At 41.2% G+C, this 27346-nt stretch overlaps 1 protein-coding gene across 8 annotated transcripts in view; it reads right to left on the reverse strand.

Annotated features, from left to right (window-relative positions):
• Positions 1-27346, reverse strand: part of LOC137321296 (nuclear factor 1 B-type-like) — a 333533-nt gene that overhangs the window by 300291 nt on the left and 5896 nt on the right. For all 8 annotated transcript variants that reach the window (XM_067983673.1, XM_067983674.1, XM_067983671.1 and 5 more), the window contains exon 2: positions 23032-23563. In XM_067983673.1, coding sequence (XP_067839774.1) covers positions 23032-23563 — 532 coding nt within the window. The remainder of the gene's footprint in view (positions 1-23031; positions 23564-27346) is intronic.

Raw genomic sequence — 27346 nt, forward strand, 5'->3', positions numbered from 1 at the left:
TTTTCAGACAAGGTTCCAACTTCGAACGGAATGCTGGACATTCACAAGGTCACAACACGATAGGATTTTTACCCAGCATGCAGTACACATGCTGCAAAATAACAAATGAGATAGATCTAGGAGTTTGCAGTACAATCAGGAATAGTGCAAGTGATCTGAGTGAACTAGAATTTCTGATCATTTATTTTAATAATTTCAATATAAATCTTAGATAAATTTAGACTGGTTATTTTTTTCCCATTGTTTGAGAGAATTGTTTGATATTGTGGTCCAGTGTACAATTAAACTGTGATCGAGAACAGCTTCATGTTGGTCCATTCGCTGTGCCTTCAACTTTCACATTTCTTCTCTCACTGCCAAATTTGAAATCCAAGCATCTGCATTTCTAGTACAGGTCAAGGAACCCTGGCTGACTTTTCCCCTCCCTTGTCCAGTGTCCCTTAGGCTAATTGTAGTGCCCGCATCACCTTTGATAATGTTGGATAACAACAGAAATCAGACACAGGACCTTCTTACACTTCATGGCTCAGTACTATACCAGTGTATTATATACTCTGTGAGCAGAAGAGCCCGTCCTTGTGCTGTTAAAAAAGTTTTGTCTCTTGCAAAAAAGTCAGGGAAGCGGCACAATGTTAACAAAAGTTTAGAATTGCAGTCACAGTGTTAGCTTAGGACAACGAGAGACTGAGTTCTGAGTTCAACATGCAAAGAGAATGGAAACACTGAACAGTTTCATGATAAAAGCACTAACACCCTGGTTAAGGTGACACTAAATAGTTCCCAAATCAATTGCAATCTGACCTGTGATGCAATCCACACAAATCACAGATGCCAACGTAGGCCAGCCTCCCTCCCAATTTGTTTCATGCTGAACCAATTTATACAAATGCCATTATAACCTGCCAGCTCTCTTGATCTCGGATATGGTCTCACAGCATTCACATATCAAAAAATTAATTTTTTTACATTTTGAATGTGAGAAAACTACCCCTTTAGTGATTAGGTGATAAATAAACAGAAAACTTCAGGTTTCTCTCACATTCCTCATACTGAGCCTGGATTATGGCAACAAGGTCTCGGGCCTGAGAAAAAATTGAGCCAAAAGTTACTGAGTGTTTTTGGACACAGTCCCATAACTGATGCAATACTGAATCTCCACCAGCTATATTACTCATTTTATTTGTGCAACGCAACTTAACCTGGTAGAATGTCATCATATTCCATCATGAGCCAAAAACATTCCAGGTCACAAATTGGTAAAGAGGTTCCTCTCAGCCATAGTGTGAGGTCTGCTCATTTACAGATCTGTGCAACTTTTTCATTTCTTTTGGCACAGTTGTTAGTAAATTATGTTTTAAAATAATAATTTCTTCCAAATGCTAAGGTGAAATCAAAATTATATTTCAGAAAATAAAAGTCAGAATTGGTTTCCATTATTTCAGAGGCAAATCTAAGTTTATTTTTTGACAATAAAACTTTATATTTTCTCACAGCATTCTGTTAACATTCCCAAATATTGAAAATCCATCCAAGAAGAAAAGAACTGAACCACAACCTCTTCATCCATGCTCTTACAGTAGACAAACAGGTACCAGAAGTAGGGAGGTCACATCCTATGTGACTGTGACCATGGTAACACACCATCCTCCTCCAACGCCTCTCCTCAGTCGTCCAGCTGGGTGGGACTGCATTCGTCTGGTTCCGTTCTTATTTATTCAGTCGCAGCCATAGAATCACCTGCAATGGCTTCTATTCCTGCTCCCCGCACCGGGACCTCTGGAGTACACCAAGGATCTATCCTTGGCCCCCTCCAATTTCTCATCCACATGCCGCCCCTTGACGACATCACCAAAAACATCTTACAGTAGACAGGCAGGTACCACAAGTAGTAACATGTTTAAAAATGCGACCATGAACTCAAACCCAGACAATACCTTGCACATGCATATTCTGTCCATTTGAAATGTTATGCATTCAACACATGGGAATTCTTCAAACCCATGCTCTTTCTGCTAGAAACAAACAGCTTCTTCAACCCTGTCAATCCCCGACTCCTCTTCTCTGCACTTCACAAACACATTCTTCAATCTCACACTCCCCATCACCACACTTCACAAACAGATTCTTCAATCTCACACTCCCCATCACCACACTTCACAAACAGATTCTTCAATCTCACACTCCCCATCACCACACTTCACAAACAGATTCTTCAATCTCACACTCCCCATCACCACACTTCACAAACAGATTCTTCAATCTCACACTCCCCATCACCACACTTCACAAACAGATTCTTCAATCACACACTCCCCATCACCGCACTTCACAAACAGATTCTTCAATCACACACTCCCCATCACCACACTTCACAAACAGATTCTTCAATCACACACTCCCCATCACCACACTTCACAAACACATTCTTCAATCACACACTCCCCATCACCACACTTCACAAACAGATTCTTCAATCACACACTCCCCATCACCACACTTCACAAACAGATTCTTCAATCACACACTCCCCATCACCACACTTCACAAACAGATTCTTCAATCACACACTCCCCATCACCACACTTCACAAACAGATTCTTCAATCTCACACTCCCCATCACCACACTTCACAAACACATTCTTCAATCACACACTCCCCATCACCACACTTCACAAACACATTCTTCAATCACACACTCCCCATCACCACACTTCACAAACAGTGTCTTCAATCACACACTCCCCATCACCACACTTCACAAACAGATTCTTCAATCTCACACTCCCCATCACCACACTTCACAAACAGATTCTTCAATCTCACACTCCCCATCACCACACTTCACAAACAGATTCTTCAATCACACACTCCCCATCACCACACTTCACAAACAGTGTCTTCAATCACACACTCCCCATCACCACACTTCACAAACAGATTCTTCAATCTCACACTCCCCATCACCACACTTCACAAACAGATTCTTCAATCACACACTCCCCATCACCACACTTCACAAACAGATTCTTCAATCTCACACTCCCCATCACCACACTTCACAAACAGATTCTTCAATCTCACACTCCCCATCACCACACTTCACAAACACATTCTTCAATCTCACACTTCCCATCACCACACTTCACAAACAGATTCTTCAATCTCACACTCCCCATCACCACACTTCACAAACACATTCTTCAATCTCACACTCCACATCACCACACTTCACAAACACATTCTTCAATCTCACACTCCCCATCACCACACTTCACAAACAGATTCTTCAATCTCACACTCCCCATCACCACACTTCACAAACAGATTCTTCAATCACACACTCCCCATCACCACACTTCACAAACAGATTCTTCAATCTCACACTCCCCATCACCGCACTTCACAAACAGATTCTTCAATCACACACTCCCCATCACCACACTTCACAAACAGTGTCTTCAATCACACACTCCCCATCACCGCACTTCACAAACAGATTCTTCAATCACACACTCCCCATCACCACACTTCACAAACAGATTCTTCAATCTCACACTCCCCATCACCACACTTCACAAACAGATTCTTCAATCACAAACTCCCCATCACCACACTTCACAAACAGATTCTTCAATCACACACTCCCCATCACCACACTTCACAAACAGATTCTTCAATCTCACACTCCCCATCACCACACTTCACAAACAGATTCTTCAATCACACACTCCCCTTCACCACACTTCACAAACACATTCTTCAATCTCACACTCCCCATCACCACACTTCACAAACAGATTCTTCAATCTCACACTCCCCATCACCACACTTCACAAACAGATTCTTCAATCACACACTCCCCATCACCGCACTTCACAAACAGATTCTTCAATCACACAGTCCCCATCACCGCACTTCACAAACAGATTCTTCAATCTCACACTCCCCATCACCACACTTCACAAACAGATTCTTCAATCTCACACTCCCCATCACCACACTTCACAAACAGATTCTTCAATCACACACTCCCCATCACCGCACTTCACAAACATATTCTTCAATCACACACTCCCCATCACCACACTTCACAAACACATTCTTCAATCTCACACTCCCCATCACCACACTTCACAAACACATTCTTCAATCACACACTCCCCATCACCGCACTTCACAAACAGATTCTTCAATCACACACTCCCCATCACCGCACTTCACAAACAGATTCTTCAATCACACACTCCCCATCACCGCACTTCACAAACAGATTCTTCAATCACACACTCCCCATCACCACACTTCACAAACAGATTCTTCAATCACACACTCCCCATCACCGCACTTCACAAACAGATTCTTCAATCTCACACTCCCCATCACCACACTTCACAAACAGATTCTTCAATCTCACACTCCCCATCACCACACTTCACAAACAGATTCTTCAATCACACACTCCCCATCACCACACTTCACAAACAGATTCTTCAATCACACACTCCCCATCACCACACTTCACAAACAGATTCTTCAATCTCACACTCCCCATCACCGCACTTCACAAACAGATTCTTCAATCTCACACTCCCCATCACCACACTTCACAAACAGATTCTTCAATCTCACACTCCCCATCACCACACTTCACAAACAGATTCTTCAATCTCACACTCCCCATCACCACACTTCACAAACAGATTCTTCAATCTCACACTCCCCATCACCACACTTCACAAACACATTCTTCAATCTCACACTCCCCATCACCGCACTTCACAAACACATTCTTCAATCACACACTCCCCATCACCACACTTCACAAACACATTCTTCAATCTCACACTCCCCATCACCGCACTTCACAAACACATTCTTCAATCACACACTCCCCATCACCACACTTCACAAACACATTCTTCAATCTCACACTCCCCATCACCGCACTTCACAAACACATTCTTCAATCTCACACTCCCCATCACCACACTTCACAAACAGATTCTTCAATCTCACACTCCCCATCACCGCACTTCACAAACAGATTCTTCAATCACACACTCCCCATCACCGCACTTCACAAACAGTGTCTTCAATCACACACTCCCCATCACCGCACTTCACAAACAGATTCTTCAATCACACACTCCCCATCACCGCACTTCACAAACAGATTCTTCAATCACACACTCCCCATCACCACACTTCACAAACAGATTCTTCAATCACACACTCCCCATCACCACACTTCACAAACAGATTCTTCAATCTCACACTCCCCATCACCACACTTCACAAACAGATTCTTCAATCTCACACTCCCCATCACCACACTTCACAAACAGATTCTTCAATCTCACACTCCCCATCACCGCACTTCACAAACAGATTCTTCAATCTCACACTCCCCATCACCACACTTCACAAACAGATTCTTCAATCACACACTCCCCATCACCACACTTCACAAACAGATTCTTCAATCACACACTCCCCATCACCGCACTTCACAAACAGATTCTTCAATCACACACTCCCCATCACCACACTTCACAAACAGATTCTTCAATCACACACTCCCCATCACCACACTTCACAAACAGATTCTTCAATCACACACTCCCCATCACCACACTTCACAAACAGATTCTTCAATCACACACTCCCCATCACCACACTTCACAAACACATTCTTCAATCACACACTCCCCATCACCACACTTCACAAACAGATTCTTCAATCTCACACTCCCCATCACCACACTTCACAAACAGATTCTTCAATCTCACACTCCCCATCACCGCACTTCACAAACAGTGTCTTCAATCACACACTCCCCATCACCACACTTCACAAACAGATTCTTCAATCTCACACTCCCCATCACCACACTTCACAAACAGATTCTTCAATCTCACACTCCCCATCACCACACTTCACAAACACATTCTTCAATCTCACACTCCCCATCACCACACTTCACAAACAGATTCTTCAATCACACACTCCCCATCACCACACTTCACAAACAGATTCTTCAATCACACACTCCCCATCACCACACTTCACAAACAGATTCTTCAATCTCACACTCCCCATCACCACACTTCACAAACAGATTCTTCAATCACACACTCCCCATCACCACACTTCACAAACAGATTCTTCAATCACACACTCCCTATCACCACACTTCACAAACAGATTCTTCAATCTCACACTCCCCATCACCGCACTTCACAAACAGATTCTTCAATCACACACTCCCCATCACCACACTTCACAAACAGATTCTTCAATCACACACTCCCCATCACCACACTTCACAAACACATTCTTCAATCACACACTCCCCATCACCACACTTCACAAACAGATTCTTCAATCTCACACTCCCCATCACCACACTTCACAAACAGATTCTTCAATCACACACTCCCCATCACCACACTTCACAAACAGATTCTTCAATCACACACTCCCCATCACCACACTTCACAAACAGATTCTTCAATCACACACTCCCCATCACCACACTTCACAAACAGATTCTTCAATCTCACACTCCCCATCACCACACTTCACAAACAGATTCTTCAATCTCACACTCCCCATCACCACACTTCACAAACAGATTCTTCAATCACACACTCCCCATCACCACACTTCACAAACAGATTCTTCAATCACACACTCCCCATCACCACACTTCACAAACAGATTCTTCAATCACACACTCCCCATCACCACACTTCACAAACAGATTCTTCAATCTCACACTCCCCATCACCACACTTCACAAACAGATTCTTCAATCACACACTCCCCATCACCACACTTCACAAACAGATTCTTCAATCTCACACTCCCCATCACCACACTTCACAAACAGATTCTTCAATCTCACACTCCCCATCACCACACTTCACAAACACATTCTTCAATCTCACACTCCCCATCACCGCACTTCACAAACACATTCTTCAATCACACACTCCCCATCACCACACTTCACAAACACATTCTTCAATCTCACACTCCCCATCACCGCACTTCACAAACACATTCTTCAATCACACACTCCCCATCACCACACTTCACAAACACATTCTTCAATCTCACACTCCCCATCACCGCACTTCACAAACACATTCTTCAATCACACACTCCCCATCACCACACTTCACAAACACATTCTTCAATCTCACACTCCCCATCACCACACTTCACAAACAGATTCTTCAATCTCACACTCCCCATCACCGCACTTCACAAACAGATTCTTCAATCACACACTCCCCATCACCGCACTTCACAAACAGTGTCTTCAATCACACACTCCCCATCACCGCACTTCACAAACAGATTCTTCAATCACACACTCCCCATCACCGCACTTCACAAACAGATTCTTCAATCACACACTCCCCATCACCACACTTCACAAACAGATTCTTCAATCACACACTCCCCATCACCACACTTCACAAACAGATTCTTCAATCTCACACTCCCCATCACCACACTTCACAAACAGATTCTTCAATCTCACACTCCCCATCACCACACTTCACAAACAGATTCTTCAATCTCACACTCCCCATCACCGCACTTCACAAACAGATTCTTCAATCTCACACTCCCCATCACCACACTTCACAAACAGATTCTTCAATCACACACTCCCCATCACCACACTTCACAAACAGATTCTTCAATCACACACTCCCCATCACCGCACTTCACAAACAGATTCTTCAATCACACACTCCCCATCACCACACTTCACAAACAGATTCTTCAATCACACACTCCCCATCACCACACTTCACAAACAGATTCTTCAATCACACACTCCCCATCACCACACTTCACAAACAGATTCTTCAATCACACACTCCCCATCACCACACTTCACAAACACATTCTTCAATCACACACTCCCCATCACCACACTTCACAAACAGATTCTTCAATCTCACAATCCCCATCACCACACTTCACAAACAGATTCTTCAATCTCACACTCCCCATCACCGCACTTCACAAACAGATTCTTCAATCACACACTCCCCATCACCACACTTCACAAACAGATTCTTCAATCTCACACTCCCCATCACCACACTTCACAAACAGATTCTTCAATCTCACACTCCCCATCACCACACTTCACAAACACATTCTTCAATCTCACACTCCCCATCACCACACTTCACAAACAGATTCTTCAATCACACACTCCCCATCACCACACTTCACAAACAGATTCTTCAATCACACACTCCCCATCACCACACTTCACAAACAGATTCTTCAATCTCACACTCCCCATCACCACACTTCACAAACAGATTCTTCAATCACACACTCCCCATCACCACACTTCACAAACAGATTCTTCAATCACACACTCCCCATCACCACACTTCACAAACAGATTCTTCAATCACACACTCCCCATCACCACACTTCACAAACAGATTCTTCAATCACACACTCCCCATCACCACACTTCACAAACAGATTCTTCAATCTCACACTCCCCATCACCGCACTTCACAAACAGATTCTTCAATCACACACTCCCCATCACCACACTTCACAAACAGATTCTTCAATCTCACACTCCCCATCACCGCACTTCACAAACAGATTCTTCAATCACACACTCCCCATCACCACACTTCACAAACAGATTCTTCAATCACACACTCCCCATCACCACACTTCACAAACAGATTCTTCAATCACACACTCCCCATCACCACACTTCACAAACAGATTCTTCAATCACACACTCCCCATCACCACACTTCACAAACAGATTCTTCAATCTCACACTCCCCATCACCACACTTCACAAACAGATTCTTCAATCACACACTCCCCATCACCACACTTCACAAACAGATTCTTCAATCACACACTCCCCATCACCACACTTCACAAACAGATTCTTCAATCACACACTCCCCATCACCACACTTCACAAACAGATTCTTCAATCACACACTCCCCATCACCACACTTCACAAACAGATTCTTCAATCACACACTCCCCATCACCACACTTCACAAACAGATTCTTCAATCACACACTCCCCATCACCACACTTCACAAACAGATTCTTCAATCACACACTCCCCATCACCACACTTCACAAACAGATTCTTCAATCACACACTCCCTATCACCACACTTCACAAACAGATTCTTCAATCTCACACTCCCCATCACCGCACTTCACAAACAGATTCTTCAATCACACACTCCCCATCACCACACTTCACAAACAGATTCTTCAATCACACACTCCCCATCACCACACTTCACAAACACATTCTTCAATCACACACTCCCCATCACCACACTTCACAAACAGATTCTTCAATCTCACACTCCCCATCACCACACTTCACAAACAGATTCTTCAATCACACACTCCCCATCACCACACTTCACAAACAGATTCTTCAATCACACACTCCCCATCACCACACTTCACAAACAGATTCTTCAATCACACACTCCCCATCACCACACTTCACAAACAGATTCTTCAATCTCACACTCCCCATCACCACACTTCACAAACAGATTCTTCAATCTCACACTCCCCATCACCACACTTCACAAACACATTCTTCAATCTCACACTCCCCATCACCACACTTCACAAACAGATTCTTCAATCACACACTCCCCATCACCACACTTCACAAACAGATTCTTCAATCACACACTCCCCATCACCACACTTCACAAACAGATTCTTCAATCTCACACTCCCCATCACCACACTTCACAAACAGATTCTTCAATCACACACTCCCCATCACCGCACTTCACAAACAGATTCTTCAATCACACACTCCCCATCACCGCACTTCACAAACAGATTCTTCAATCTCACACTCCCCATCACCGCACTTCACAAACACATTCTTCAATCACACACTCCCCATCACCACACTTCACAAACAGATTCTTCAATCACACACTCCCCATCACCACACTTCACAAACAGATTCTTCAATCTCACACTCCCCATCACCACACTTCACAAACAGATTCTTCAATCACACACTCCCCATCACCACACTTCACAAACAGATTCTTCAATCTCACACTCCCCATCACCACACTTCACAAACAGTGTCTTCAATCACACACTCCCCATCACCACACTTCACAAACAGATTCTTCAATCACACACTCCCCATCACCACACTTCACAAACAGATTCTTCAATCTCACACTCCCCATCACCGCACTTCACAAACAGATTCTTCAATCACACACTCCCCATCACCACACTTCACAAACACATTCTTCAATCACACACTCCCCATCACCGCACTTCACAAACAGATTCTTCAATCACACACTCCCCATCACCACACTTGACAAACACATTCTTCAATCACACACTCCCCATCACCGCACTTCACAAACAGATTCTTCAATCTCACACTCCCCATCACCACACTTCACAAACACATTCTTCAATCTCACACTCCCCATCACCACACTTCACAAACACATTCTTCAATCTCACACTCCCCATCACCACACTTCACAAACACATTCTTCAATCACACACTCCCCATCACCGCACTTCACAAACAGATTCTTCAATCTCACACTCCCCATCACCACACTTCACAAACAGATTCTTCAATCACAAACTCCCCATCACCACACTTCACAAACACATTCTTCAATCTCACACTCCCCATCACCACACTTCACAAACAGATTCTTCAATCTCACACTCCCCATCACCACACTTCACAAACAGATTCTTCAATCACACACTCCCCATCACCACACTTCACAAACAGATTCTTCAATCTCACACTCCCCATCACCACACTTCACAAACAGATTCTTCAATCACACACTCCCCATCACCACACTTCACAAACACATTCTTCAATCTCACACTCCCCATCACCACACTTCACAAACAGATTCTTCAATCTCACACTCCCCATCACCACACTTCACAAACAGATTCTTCAATCACACACTCCCCATCACCGCACTTCACAAACAGATTCTTCAATCTCAAACTCCCCATCACCACACTTCACAAACAGATTCTTCAATCACACACTCCCCATCACCACACTTCACAAACAGATTCTTCAATCTCACACTCCCCATCACCACACTTCACAAACAGATTCTTCAATCACACACTCCCCATCACCACACTTCACAAACACATTCTTCAATCTCACACTCCCCATCACCACACTTCACAAACAGATTCTTCAATCACACACTCCCCATCACCGCACTTCACAAACAGATTCTTCAATCTCACACTCCCCATCACCACACTTCACAAACAGATTCTTCAATCTCAAACTCCCCATCACCACACTTCACAAACAGATTCTTCAATCACACACTCCCCATCTCCACACTTCACAAACAGATTCTTCAATCACACACTCCCCATCACCGCACTTCACAAACAGATTCTTCAATCTCACACTCCCCATCACCACACTTCACAAACAGATTCTTCAATCTCACACTCCCCATCACCGCACTTCACAAACAGATTCTTCAATCACACACTCCCCATCACCACACTTCACAAACAGATTCTTCAATCACACACTCCCCATCACCACACTTCACAAACAGATTCTTCAATCTCACACTCCCCATCACCGCACTTCACAAACAGTGTCTTCAATCTCACACTCCCCATCACCACACTTCACAAACAGTGTCTTCAATCACACACTCCCCATCACCACACTTCACAAACACATTCTTCAATCACACACTCCCCATCACCGCACTTCACAAACAGATTCTTCAATCACACACTCCCCATCACCACACTTCACAAACACATTCTTCAATCTCACACTCCCCATCACCGCACTTCACAAACAGATTCTTCAATCTCACACTCCCCATCACCACACTTCACAAACAGATTCTTCAATCACACACTCCCCATCACCACACTTCACAAACAGATTCTTCAATCTCACACTCCCCATCACCACACTTCACAAACACATTCTTCAATCTCACACTCCCCATCACCACACTTCACAAACAGATTCTTCAATCTCACACTCCCCATCACCACACTTCACAAACAGATTCTTCAATCTCACACTCCCCATCACCACACTTCACAAACAGATTCTTCAATCTCACACTCCCCATCACCGCACTTCACAAACAGATTCTTCAATCTCACACTCCCCATCACCGCCCTTCACAAACACATTCTTCAATCACACACTCCCCATCACCACACTTCACAAACAGATTCTTCAATCTCACACTCCCCATCACCGCACTTCACAAACAGATTCTTCAATCTCACACTCCCCATCACCACACTTCACAAACAGATTCTTCAATCACACACTCCCCATCACCACACTTCACAAACAGATTCTTCAATCTCACACTCCCCATCACCGCACTTCACAAACACATTCTTCAATCTCACACTCCCCATCACCACACTTCACAAACAGATTCTTCAATCTCACACTCCCCATCACCACACTTCACAAACAGTGTCTTCAATCACACACTCCCCATCACCACACTTCACAAACAGATTCTTCAATCTCACACTCCCCATCACCACACTTCACAAACAGATTCTTCAATCTCACACTCCCCATCACCACACTTCACAAACAGATTCTTCAATCTCACACTCCCCATCACCGCACTTCACAAACAGATTCTTCAATCTCACACTCCCCATCACCACACTTCACAAACAGATTCTTCAATCTCACACTCCCCATCACTGCACTTCACAAACAGTGTCTTCAATCTCACACTCCCCATCACCGCACTTCACAAACAGATTCTTCAATCACACACTCCCCATCACCACACTTCACAAACAGATTCTTCAATCACACACTCCCCATCACCACACTTCACAAACAGATTCTTCAATCACACACTCCCCATCACCACACTTCACAAACAGCTTCTTCAATCTCACACTCCCCATCACCACACTTCACAAACAGTGTCTTCAACAATTTTCCAGCTCATCGTTCGCTTCTGAATGCTCTCCCATATGTTTTCACAAAGGTGCGAGCAACTGTCATTTCAATATCTTCACTAACCACCAGTGAGTAAAGTCAGTGTCCTGTGAGCTCTGAAAACTGAACAACTCCATCGAGAAGAATGTGCGCTGACGGGAGAGTTGCAATAAATTTGAACAAATACGCAGAAGTACAAGTCATGGCAGGCATGCCAATACCTAAGGAAATTAACTGTGTGAGATCCATTGTATCTAACCCAATAGGAGAGGGGTTCAACCATACATCAACTTCTCTGAATGATTCCTTCAGTCAGTCTACATATGCTCAATTACGACTTACATTCGGACCAAGCAGTCAATCAAACCACAACAATATTTCTGTTCCAGATTATAGCTTTTTTTGTCAGCCAGTTATCTGACAAGCACAAAAACCCATCACCAAGCTTATGAAGCTCCAAACTACATGGGAAATCCACACAGGTAGAGTTTGTGTGTGTCAGATATGGGGCCTGCATGTTGGCCACTCACTCCACTTATCCAAGTCTGGAGAGCTTAGGTGCAGGTTAGCAACAGCCAAGGGTTATAGGATCCCCCAAGTTTATGCTGCTGGAGGTTAACGAACTCAATGTAATATATTTGGATTTTCAAAAGGCCTTCGATAAGGCATCGCACATAGACTTATGGCTAAGGTCAGAGCATGTGGAGTCAGGGACAGGTCGCAGAATGGATAGTAAGTTGGCTACAAAACAGAAAAGAGAGAGTCGAGGTTAAGGGTAGCTACTCAGACTGGCAAAAGGCGGGAAGTGGTGTTCCACAGGGATCGGTGCTGGGACCACTGTTGTTCACAATTTACATTAACAATTTGGATTCAGGAATCGGAAGTACAATTTCAAAATTTGCAGATGACACCAAATTGGGAGGTGTAATTAATACAAAGGAAGAATGTGTCAAAATACAAGAGGACATTAATAAACTTACAGAATGGCCATATATAATAAAGAGGCTGCTTGGATAATAAGAGTCTAAACGGGATAGAGGAGCAAAGGATACACAAATCACTAAAAGTAGCGACGCATGTTAATAAGGCCATAAAAAAGGCAAATCAAGCACGAGGGTTAATTTCTCGCGGGATAGAATTGAAAAACAAAAAAGTTATGTTAAACTTGTACAGAACCTTGGTTATGCCACACTTGGAGTATTGTACACAGTTCTGGTCTCCATATTATAGAAAATGATTCTATAATATGCAAAAAAGATTCACAAGGATGATACCAGAACTGAGAGGATATCCTTATCAGAAAGGGCTGAACAGGCTGGGACTCTTTTTTCTAGAAAAATGAAGGCTGAGGGGTGACCTGATAGAGATGTTTAAGATAATAAAAGGGTTTGATAGGGTAGATGTAGAAAAAATGTTTCTACTTGTCCAAAACTAGAGGTCATAAATATAAAATAGTCCCTAATAAATCTAATAGGGAATTCAGGAGAAACTTCTTTACCCAAAGAGTGGTAAGAATGTGGAACCACAAGGAGTAGTTGAGGCAAATAGCTTATGTTAATTGTAGCCATGTGATTTCTATCAATTAGTGTTAATTATATTCAGGTGGTGCATATCAATTGGGGACTCTCTTATATCCATTTATACAAGAGCTTATGTTGGGTGTGGGTGATGTTGATCTCTGTGAATGAAAGCTATTGAAGACCAGGCTGTAGTATTCTAGCCTTCATTACCTGGCTATCCAATTTATAATAGCATAGATGCATTTAAGGGGATGCAAGATAAGCACATGTGGGAGAAAGGAATAGAAGGGTATCCTGATTGGTTTAGATGAAGTAGGGAGGGAAGAGGCGCATGTGGAGCAGAAACACTGGCATAGACCAGTTGGGCCAAATGGCCAGTTTATGTGCTGTATTTTTATGTAAAACCACACAAAGTAGCTGTATGTTTCCTTCTGTTTATCCAGTTAAGACCACCCTGCCTGCTAGGATAATTTCTATAAGGGTTATTGTGAGCCAAGTGGGAAGAATCCAAGCCCACAATATCAGATCTACCTCTTCAGTCTCATCACTTGGTCAATCAGCAACAATGCACTGGAATACTGCAGACCTGCCCAGCTTAGGTATTGGAATACCCTCTCTGCCACAGAGGCTGGACTTGATTCCAATCTTCCATCGTTAGGCATATCATCTTGGAGCCACCTCGATGCAAGGATAGACAAGATGACACTCGTTGGTCACTAGACAACTAACAAGGTTAAACTCTTGCTAGGTGACCAGATAACATGAACACCTAGACTATGACAGGATTGGTGATCTTATCTTAGATTATATATGTGTGTATCAAGTACTGTGCTGTTTATATACATTTTCTACCTATGGCCTGCAGCTAATTTCAACAGGATATCACAAAAAGTTGTGATACCAAGTATCTTGGAAAGGATCTCAGCTGTTCACCATATTATATTACTCAGATTATGCATGAGTGAATAATTGATGTAACATTTGATTATAAAGATAATCTGTTGAAACAGCTTTGCTTTTTTTTCCCCTCCTGGAAATATCCTTTGGCACTCCAAGGGTTAATGTGTTTATTTTTTTCACTTGTTTAGCAAACAGCACCCCCACTTGTAATCAGCTGCATCTCCCCAAGACATGGTAAATTTACTGGAAATCTTTTAACGGTACAGGATTCAGCAGCATGGAGTATAAAATAACCCTGAGGGACGATCCTGGCGTCATCCTCAACTCACAGAAAACTTGCTAATTTGTCCACAAGTCTGTCAACATCCAAAAGAAAGCAAATGCTTCAGCAAAACTGTATCAAATAGCCACAAATGCTCCCAGGGGATGTCTCCAGTCCACTGGGTTGGAAAGTCAGATCAGTGACCCCTGTGTTAACAATCCCCACACAGAATTGAAGGAAATGGTGACACTGCTAACAATGAAAAGGTCAAGCGGCTGGCAGCCGTTCCGTGACCCAGACAGCAGAGGTCAAGGGCTTCAGGTAACATCAGGCTTAGGGCTGAATGTGGACATGATCGATCTGTTTTAACAAATCAGCTTTGGTCAATTAAGCTCTACAAGGCACACTGCTTCTCATTGCAGGGGTCCTGACTTTGAGGCAAGGAGTTAGACAGCAGGCCTCATAAATACAGCTCCGAACGTGCTGTAACAAATTAAAGCTGATATATCTGGGACACAGGGATGTCACAGCCTAACCAATTCAAAACAGTGACATGAACAGGCATCAGTCATTTCCAGTGGCTAACTAGTTGCAGCTTTCCTGTCGTATGAGAGAAGTGTTATAACATCACATTGTATCAACGTTATTTTTTTCCCCAATCGTAACACATTTTGCCATCAATCCTCAAGGGAGGGAGGTATTATGAGGGAAAAAAAATAGTTCTACAAATGCACTGCTAGACCCAACTGCCCCTGCCTTCCTCGAGATCAGCAGGAGTGACAGATGTGATAGTCAGCCTGTCGTCTGACTGACTGAACCATGTGTGGGAAACAGAGTGCAAGCTGCAGGCAGGTGGGACTACACAGGTGTAATCTGCGCAGCAGAACCACATTCAAGGTGCTGCCTCTGGCACGGTAGCAGCACTCCCCCTCCTGGGATCAAACTATTTTATGAAAACAACTTTTGTTGTATTAATTTGGATTATTCATGGAACAAGTGTAATGTAGCCATTCCACCAACATCACCCACATTTAAGGGATGCAGCTCATCTGTTCTTCCTGTCACGCCCAGTGGGAATGACAGTACAGTGATGAACACAGAACTCCATAATGAAGCCTTTTTTAACTGGACAAAAGATCACATAGTCAAAAAAAAAGTAATTTATATTTTCAGTATACATGGTATGCTACAGTCATGATTTTCCATCTATATCATGGTGCTTTTATCAAATTACCACAATACTATCAAAACAAGGACGTTCTCAATATAAACAGACTGCATTTCAACCAGGATACAGGCACGAATACTCCTGAGAAATCACTGTACTGTTACAGGTACTAAAAATGTGTAAACAAGCAGCTTTTTTGAAACACTGCTCAATGTTACTCTGATCAACTGACTATATCTGCACAAATCAGTCCAACGGTTAATGTTAAACCTGTGAACACGATATGTAAATTTCAGCCCTCATCAAGTTCTCGACTGAAATTAGCAGGGAAATTTTTCAAGTTAGCTCCAGTTCAAAAAACTATTACATAAAAACTTTACATTAAAAAAAAACAATGGCTCTTAATTTCATTATCTGGATTAATGTTAGCCCCACTCTAATCATTAACTTGTTTTCATTGTTTGAAATTATTACCAAGCCAGCTTAAATGTGACAGGGGAACTATTCTAAAAGGGTTACGTGTGAGTCAATCAATGGAAGAAAAAAAGAATTAACCAACAAGGATATTGCACTGTTCTACACATAACACCACATCAGCGGGTGGGTTTTGGTTCCCCCAACACCTGCTGACGGCCCACCTCATTGCAAGAGTGCCACACCACCCAGGAAGGCTGTGCTCAGCACAGAGTCTCTGTTGCAAGACTGCCTGTTACACCACACTGCTGGGGGGGGGACACTGCTCCCCAGTACCCAGTGACTTTGACGTTTGACTGCTGCAAATGCATCAGATTCTCCTCACTGAATCACTGAGTAACACTGCCTGTGGTTGTAGTGTAGTCTGTTGTTCAGGCCAACCTGTGCTCGAGGCAGTGGGGCAAATCATTTGGGAGGAAAGGCGATCTGGGAATTTAAATAACCGTTTTTTAAAAAATCTAAAACTGGGATCACACTGAAACTAAAGATCACCATTCTGTTTTTGAATGAACAGTTGCAGAGTTTTAACATTAGCAGCATTTAAGTGTCATCTTATTTTTACTGCTGTGACCTTACCTTCAAAAATCACTAGAACAGCAAGAGCAGGTCACTACTTTGAGGATTTGCACCTGTGTTCCATTTACATTGTTAAATAATCTGTAAAATGCTCATGTTTGTGGAAAAACTAGATATCTGTATCATGTATAGAATCATGGGAGAAATATCACTTGCACGGTCAGTGACTGATGTCAACAGTTCCAAGAAGGCGGCTCACCACCACCTTCTCGAGGGCAATTAGGGATGGGCAATAAATGCCGGCCTTGCCAGCGACGCCCACATCCCGTGAACGAATAAAAAAAAAGAAGAGACCCTGCCACAGATTACAATTTCACTTGGGTTTTGGGCTATTGGCCGCAGATAGTGACCACCAATATATTTTTAATTACGTGAGTGCTGAATTCTCCACCCCCACCAATAGTAAACACATTTGCCAAAGGCACTGCCTGGAGACTTTTAACCTGATACATTGACCAGCACCCTCCGGTAGAGTCTTCACTTCTGTTATTTATTGTACTTACAGGAGTGCAAGATTTAAAAAAATAAACATTTTTTTTAGTTCAATCATGTTCTAGCCTGATCAAGTACTTGACTGACACGATTTCTTTTTAAGGGGGGAAAAAAGAGGAACTAAAAATGTCTTAAATACAATTAAAGACATTTCCTACACATGTCCTCTCCTTCCCCAGTGTTACCCCTTAGAAATGTGTTGATCCCCTTTAAATTAGAGGAAGAGGAAAGTGGCAGAAACCCAGCAGGTGTTACCAATGTCACTTTAGTCCTGTTCGCTGGCCATTAGTTGCATACCGTTGGTAAGACTAGAACTTTCTTTCAATAAATCAAACTCATTATTGCAGCTTAAGTCCACAAAACAAACCTGAAAATTTTATACCGTGTGATTGAAACTGGTATGGGAAAATGAAAACATATTAAAATGTGCACTAGATCTGCATTTATATAATAGTTTGGGTAATTATGTTGACACTACAAAGCCTTTTTTTTTAAAAATTGAAAAAGCTTCATTTCACCCCTTCCCCAGCCCCCCAGTTCACTCTAATTGTGGCAAAAAATAACAGACAGCAGCTTAAGAACAGCAACGGTCAATAACTTTTCAGTATTCTTCACTGCATTGCAGATGCCAGCCAACGAATCACAGGCATCGTACACGTAGACAATCAGCTTTCGATGCCAAGCCCAGTTCCACTGGCAACCATTATTGGCTCCGTGCAAGTTCCTTAATCTCTCTTGGCATGAGAAGAGCAAAATGGTGGCTCGCAAATCAATGGTACAGAAACACAAACAAACACAAAAGTGATTCCGTGCTCTGCAGAATATAACGATTTTAAACGAAAAAAAATGGGGTTTTTTTGTTGTCCTGCATCTCGAATCATTACGGACAAATGAAGGTTTTCTATGCCATCCTTCAGAAACACAAGTCTGAAACTTAGGGCTTTCAGCTTTCTGTTTTTGCTTTCTTTGATTTAGGCTGCAATGCCAATAATGAACCATTTTCTCGACACAGTTTCACTTCCGTCGCACTATCGAGACTGTGCCACTTACATGAGAAGCCTTTTGAAAAGTCCAAACCATTACGATGCCAAGCACAGTGCCTACGAAATAAATGACCAAAACCAGCATTATAGAAGAAATTGTTAAAACAGCAGAGCGTTTATCAAATGTATATTTTCTGCCCAGTTAATGAACTTTTGCTTCAATAGATCTCAATTGAAAAAAAAATCAAGCAACAGGGAATGGCTTTAGTGTGCAAACCTTTTTGTGTGCATTGGGATAGGGTAAAAAGAGGAAAGTTTCAAAAGAATTAAGTCATGCCACGACATGTGGAGCAAATTGAAAATGAGGTATTTTTTGCTTAACACTTTTTTTGACTGAATGAAGCTATAACAAGCTCAGAATTCCGGTCTCACTGAGTGAGCAACACTGGTGGTAAATGTATCCCCTGCACATCGCCAGATGCCTTAAATAAAATACCGCATTTCCAGTTTAAAAAAACCTTAAATGCCTGTGTTTTCTTTTAAAATCCTAACATTGTGATGGCTAATGTTTCCTATATAATTTTTAAACAAAATAACTTTCAATGGCATATGTCACATTAATATGTAAATACTGACTGCAGCAGAAGGCTGTAACAACAAATGTGGACCCGAGAGTTCCAAAAATGACTGTGTGTATGTGAGGCAGGAGAGCTGAGTTGGAAGAGGGGGAAAGGGGGCAGAAAAAGTCAAGTTCTGTGCTGTCAGAGCTGGTCTTTGATAGATCAGCCAGCAGAATGTGCCGTTCAAGCTGGCCAACATGGGCAAGGCTACTTTTTCTTCCCTCCCACTACTCCTCAACTCCTTCAAGACGGCTGCATCACTAGATGGAGCCCCTATATGCCAAAAAAGGAATTTTGAAAACCCATTTGACATAGACAAGAAACACACTTTCAAAACTGCTGTATGAGCACAAGTATCTTTTGCAGCATTTATTCCCCTAAACTCTACTTTTAGAATTTTGCACCATGTGCTAATAGATCGTACTCAGGGGGATATATGAGCATGACTTATACTTTTATAAAAAATGAAACTTCCACAAACCCATAGCCCTTCCTTCTGCAGAAAGTTGGCAATTTCATTCCACTAATGCAGTATCAGCCGAATGCAGCAACTGGCATGAGAATGAAAAGTACATCTTCTAGAGGACAAAGATGAAACATGTACCATCTCTTTAAAGCTATTAGATCCAGGTTACTCAGCTTAGACCTGATTGGCCAAATGGTCTGTTTCTGTGATATAACATTCCATGATGGTTTTAATTAGTATCTTCATACATTCTGGAGGTACTTTACAGGCAGGTGGGCTCAATTTAAATAATTGTGAGCAACAGTGGCAATCAGATAGATGATGAACTTGTGCATCATCCAAATCATTCTGATCAAGTCTACATTCATAGCATTGACGAACTTTCCATATTCTTGTTCGCCGTTTACTGTACGCTATTCCCAGTTTTCCTCCAATTTCCACATTCAGTTACACAAATTTCACCAATCAAGTTCTATAAACTATTACTTAGACAGTTCATTTGATTATTTTTTTCTAAATTAAGGTCATTGTAACCAAAGTGTGAGTTTATGAATTATACACAAAAATAAAAGTTCACATCATATTTCACTCTCACCAACTGTAATAAATAAAAACTGTTTGACTGTAGGATCTAATCTGAAAACTAGGAAGGAGTCTAAAAGATCCAGGAAAAAAATGCTTCAGCTCTTTATTTTCCATTATTAAGGTAAAGCATTGGCTGAGCAACACACATATACAAGTAGGCACGGGGTTTGAGTGAGTTTGTTTGGGGAAAGAAATGTATAAAGAAAGCACAACAGTCTTTCAATAAACCAGGCCTCATTCATATTACAGAAAGAGGCTTCCAAGAAAAAAAGCCCATTGATGCAGAATGTTATAAATGGCAGATTTACAAAGGGGAATGTCGAATGTTCATGGAATTATCTACACATATACATGCACACACTTTACAAATTCAAAATGAAACTGACGAATTAGCATCCCAAACACCATGTGCACCACCATCAACTCCAATCTCACCAACATAACAAATCTGGGCATTTTCTTTGTGGGGGATGTTGAAGAAGAGTTTATTTTTTCTCCTACAAACCTATGCCCAATAGGTCCCTTCCTGTACTATCTAATACAACCCAGTGAGCCTCCATAAACACTGGCACTACCTGACCTTCAGGATCTTATCAACTCCTACTTTTACTGTACAGATATAGTTTGTGCCGGGGAAAAAGAACACTCAGAAAATGGAAAATGGCAGCAGGAGTGTCTTGATGGAACTGTAGCTTCTGTTCCCAAACACAGCTCTTGTATTGCATGATCATAAATCTGTACTCTGAACGGCAGACATCCAAGAAAAAACCCATCTCAAAGTTTTCAAAATTGACTTGTGCCTTTACTGTAGCCTTTGACTACCTGTCTCCTCTCAATTAAGGGGAATCAAAACTGGAAACCACACTGTGTGGGAAACCTAGCGAGATAGAAAAAAAAGGTGGTTTCCTCTGCAAACTAAGGATAAAGCTAGCAGGTGACAATTTCAAACAGTACAGGAGGCTCTCACTTGGAAAGTGTCTGCCAGACTTTTTCTTTGTTTCCTGAACACTGTGACAGTCACTGCAGTGAAAATGACACGTGACTGCTTCAAGTGGTCTCCCATCCCAGCAACCAAGACGGTTAACCAACCCCAATAACAGGCTGTGCACTGCAAAGTGGAAGGATGCAGGTTCACATCCACTACTTTCCAAATGGCAAATTCCTGTTATTGCCCAGGAAGTCAGAGGCAATGCACCTCCCTCACAGGGAGGGGGGGTGGGGAACAAGTGTCAACTTCAGCCAGTCTCACATATCTCTCTGTGGTTAGTTAAAGATGGACATTGGCAAAGGTCAGGCCTCTCAGCTAGAAAAATATTTTACAGAGAAACCTAAAGAGGGGAAAGAGAAGAAAAATCATTAAAAAAGGTACTTGAAATATTTCAAATCCAAGTTCTCTTGAAAAAGAAAACTTTAGAGAACTTTTGGGCAACCCCTTAAATCATCATGGAAAATTATTGGCTGAAAGGTTTATCCCATGTTTGTAAAGGGCCTTTCAGGAATCTACATTTTAAGATGTACTTAAGATTCTACCTATGGCTGCAAGCCCAGAGGAAAAAATATCAGCCCACAAATAAGCTTTCAATCAATTGCTCAAAGGAAAACTGATGGACTTGTTTCAGTTTTACAGTCACTTTTCCAGTTATTTTCAAAGAATTTATAAAATTAGACAGGGTTAGATAAATTTAGCATTCTCTATTCACAAGACTACTTTGCTAACAACAATCTCATTATATTTTCCATCTAAAAGTATGGCTTGCAACATGATGTGATCAGTACAAATTCTGGGAATTTTTTGCTGTGTATGAGTGTGATGGTAGACAGAATCATGAATATTTTTCTGAAGTAAGCCGCGAAAAACTGATTTATGATCAGCCTGTGATCCTCCTAATGGTAATAATGGCTCCATTCAACAAATATACCCCCTTACCTTGTTCCTGAGCATAGTAAGCCAAAAACAGATCAAGCTCTTTCACCGATACCGTTATGTGATGCGGCTGCACGCAGAGTATCGGATTGGAGCACTGTGAGGATTTGACGAGCCGTTCGCCATCAGTACTTTCCAATGGGATGCCTTTAAACAGGATCACCATTACTAGATCCAGCCGCCACACCTTGTCAGCTTGCCGCAAGCAATCGATTCTTCGCATCTTGCCTTTCTGATCAGGGTTGGACAGGACGCAGCAAGTGTGCTTCTTGCCTGTAACAGTGAGCACAAAATCCTCCCGATACTCCTGCCTTATGTCCTTGCGGAGTTTCGCAAGCAACCTTGATGCCCACTTCTGCTTGATTTCCGGCTTCTCATTCAACAGCTCATCTTTGACTGCTCTTTCCTCATCCTTGGACATTCGTTTCTCGTGCTTCTTGAAGTATTTGCGTTTTCGGGCTTGTAAATTGAACCAGGTGTAAGCGATTGCACGAACATGTGGAAGAAGTGCTTCGATAAATGGATGGAATTCATCCTTTAATACAAAAGATACCACAGAGAATAAAAGAAAGTCAGCAATTGTAACAATTTTATTTTGGTCACAATTACAACAGAAAGAATAAAAAAATCAAATATCTAAATAAGATGACAGATTCTTCATGATTTTACAAAGAGGGAATTATATTTTCTACATTTAAAAAAAGCCAAACAGTAACATTTTGCAGCTGGGAATAGGGAGTCGTATTTTGAAATCTGAGCAAAACAATAAATACCATTTTAAAGCAAGTAACCAAAGAACTTGAACTGTGTCAGGTGGACTATGGTGAGCACAGCAGCTAATGCCGCAATGTTTTTTCTCCTCACACTGTGATACAAGAGCTAAATCCTAAGCCAGGCGGAGCCGTCCGTGCACCTACAGAAACACTTTTAAGCAAAACAGTATTGGAGGCAACAGAGCATGCGCCGTTAGATCCAGTCCTAATTCTCATCAAATCTTCGGACATTCCTGTACTGTAGTTCCATTCTAGTCAGTAACTACAGAAACCTTTACACAATCAGTCGGGGGGAGGGGGGGGGAGAAGAGGAGTTACTCTTGTTGGAAATGCTAGACAGTTAGGTAGGAAAAGAAAGTAACGATGTGAAAGTCTCTACCAGAAGTGATGATGCTTCAGACAATTTCTGCTTTCAGTTTTACACCTTGCAGTTTTTTGAACGGAACAAATATGCTAAATGGAAATGTCATTTCAGGGTGGACTACGAGGCCTTACAATGCCAGTTAATTTGCTATACCGATAATTATTCTAAAACCTTTTAAAATGTAGCTGGTGTTGGACAATGAAAAATGGCAACTTGGCACGTAATGGGCATTCTTTGTGCTTTTGCATGGTGACTGGGGTGCCAGTACAAGTTTGCTTAAAATGTTATTTTAAATATCACTTTATATATTATCTGGCTGCTCTAATGAACCTTTTCTTTTTAAAGTGTAGATGCATTTGCCGCCAAATTGAAACTCTCATTTACTTATTTATTTACGTTTTTTAACATATAAAAGCTTTACATTATGTACTGCCATTCTTGACTGAGAACAGTCATGTTCATTGATTGCGGATTAACACTTCCGTTGCCTCAACAGATAATTAAATTTCAACAAAAAAAAATTCCTGGGCATACTCCCACAACATTTTATGCTGCATTATTCTACCCTCTTTTGTTTTTTAAATACAACCCTGTAAAATAGTCAGCTGCGTAAACGCAATGCACATGTAAAAATGGATCATTTGATTTCTGCATGTCACTTCTTTTTGAAAAGCGGCAAACTAAAATCAAAATAAAATTTAACGCAGCCTTGGTGCTTTTAAATAAATAACCAGCATAAATACAATAAGACACTAAAGAGTTAAGCCACAAACTTATTTTTGCATGAATAGCAGCTCTGTTCTGGGTAACCACAGCCCAGGATAAAACGTTCCAGCTCCTCGCCTTTACTCCCATTGTTTGCTTTTACAGGGGAATTTTAGGTTTCAACCAGGTGCATAAAAATAAGAGTGACGTTATTTTTTTCTAATATTTAATGTATTTACAACAGCAGTGAGAAATTTATCTCAGCCAGTCTTGGAACTTTCTTAGCAGAAAGCTTAGCAACCGAAGAGAAACTGAGCAGGCCAACAGCAATCCACTGCATGATTCTCTGTAAGTCACAAACTTAAAAACAATGTTTCAAAAATCTCTTGTACTACAAAAGAGAGAGATATTGTACTTACTGTCATCCTCTCCCTCCCTCCCCCCTGCTTTTTTACCCTTCAGTAATTCTAGATGCAGTCTATCATGTTGGTTTAGTACTTGCAGAAATAAATTAGAACCACTTCACTTAACCTTTGCACACTGTTCTCCATGTAAAGTGCTTAAGAAACCACTTGCACGCCAAATTGTTCTCCTGCCATGCAAACCAGTTCATGAAAATTTCTCCTCACTTTTCGAATGGGTTAAGTGCAATTATTATTAGCACAGCGGGCTAAATTTAAAATAAAGAACGTTATTATAAGACTTTCTTCAAAAAAGTTCTTATTTACTTTTAGCATGAGTTTACAGCTCCTGTTAATTTCTTAACTGCAATTTAATTTAATAAATATTAAAAGATTTTGCAATAATAACAGTACATATTGGAAATGTAGAGGTAGATCTTTCTAATGGGCCACGTACAGTGTTGAAAAAAATGAACTGCAGCGTGGTTAAAATAAAGCAACATTACAACGATTCTTCTTTTGGCCCCTCTCGCCAACACTTAGAGAAATTAAGGACTACAAAATTATACATTTGCAGTCTCCCTGAAAAAATACACAATTTTTTCTGCCTCAAATAAATTTAAAGCTAACTTGAAACAACACGTGAGCCATTCGGCTAAAAATATTGGCTCCAAAAGAAAAGTAAGCAAATATCTTTTCTGCTTTTTTTTGATCCAAGACGACAAACTTTGAATTGGCACGGCTTTCCTTTTCAAGCCAAGACAATCTTACAGTTTTCTTCCCGTGCCGGTGGCATTTGCCTTTAGACAGCCAAAGTCAAGTCAACGTAGCTGAATTCAAGTTATTTTATTTGGTGGTATGCCATAGCCAACCAATGCTGTACGGAAATATACTTAAAGTATAAACTGATCATTTTAAACTCAACCCACGCATTACAGGTTTTACAATTTTTTTTAAAAGCACTTCAGCAATTGCTACCTGCTGCCACTGCCAACTCCAAAAAAGAAACATTTATACATTTATAAATGTTTTCTTTCTCATCATTTCATTTATTTAAAAAATAAACATTTCTGCTTTTGGACCTAGGCTGTATTCAATTTTTCTCTAAAATTGCCTTTATATTTTAAGACATTCAGACACTTTGGATAAGAAACTATGTCTAAGCACAAATATTTTTACCCTTGCCAAAATAGTGGCTTGTATAAAAAAAGCTCCCACCAGACAATTCAATGCACTTATGCTTCTTAAAACAATTTAAATAAATTAGGCTAAAATTTTGGATTTTTTTGCTTCAGCTTGTGTTAATTTTTTTAAAATGCTTAAGTCTTCATTCTGGTCAATAGGTAGAATGTTAAGACATCTTCCGACCTGAAGCCACACTATAGCTTGTTCTCTGTATAAAGCTCGACAATTCATCAGGTACTGAGTAAAAGCACACTCCAGTTATATACGAGAGCACTGATGTATAACTTTGAAGCTTCCAGGCTTAAAAGGAGATTCTCAACATTTAAATTTTAGCTAACTGTAACATTGCCATAAAGGTCTTCAAGCCTCCACCCCTCCTCCACACCTAACATGCATTCCCAACTATATATACTTCAATGTTAAATCCATTACAAAACATAAATTAGTCATTATCCTCTCCATTTTTTTATCCAAAATATCACTTTTTTATGTGAAAATGCAAGTGATATAATTTTAAGTACGGTGTTTTAAAAAACTGCAGTAAGACTAAAATTATATCTGGGTAATTAATTTTTACTTTAGATCACCAATTGCTTCTCCGTCGATTGACATTTATGGAATACTGAAATATAATAAAGGGAGGCAATTTTTCATTACTATATAAATGTTAAAAAAACGATATTAATGAATACTGCGTACATAATCTACACAAACACATTCCTAAATTTCAAAGTGCAACTTGCATTTTACTGCAAACAATGAGCCTCGTGAATAGAATACGAACAAAGCTTTCATTGTCCCAAAATGTTGCAAAAGTGACCATTAGAATTCTTAAATTCTTCAACTTCATTTTTCTGTTCATTTCAATGACCTGTTCTGTCAAAAGTTAT

Source organism: Heptranchias perlo, chromosome 4 (genome assembly GCF_035084215.1).
Source record: "Heptranchias perlo isolate sHepPer1 chromosome 4, sHepPer1.hap1, whole genome shotgun sequence".
Lineage (NCBI taxonomy): Eukaryota > Metazoa > Chordata > Chondrichthyes > Hexanchiformes > Hexanchidae > Heptranchias > Heptranchias perlo.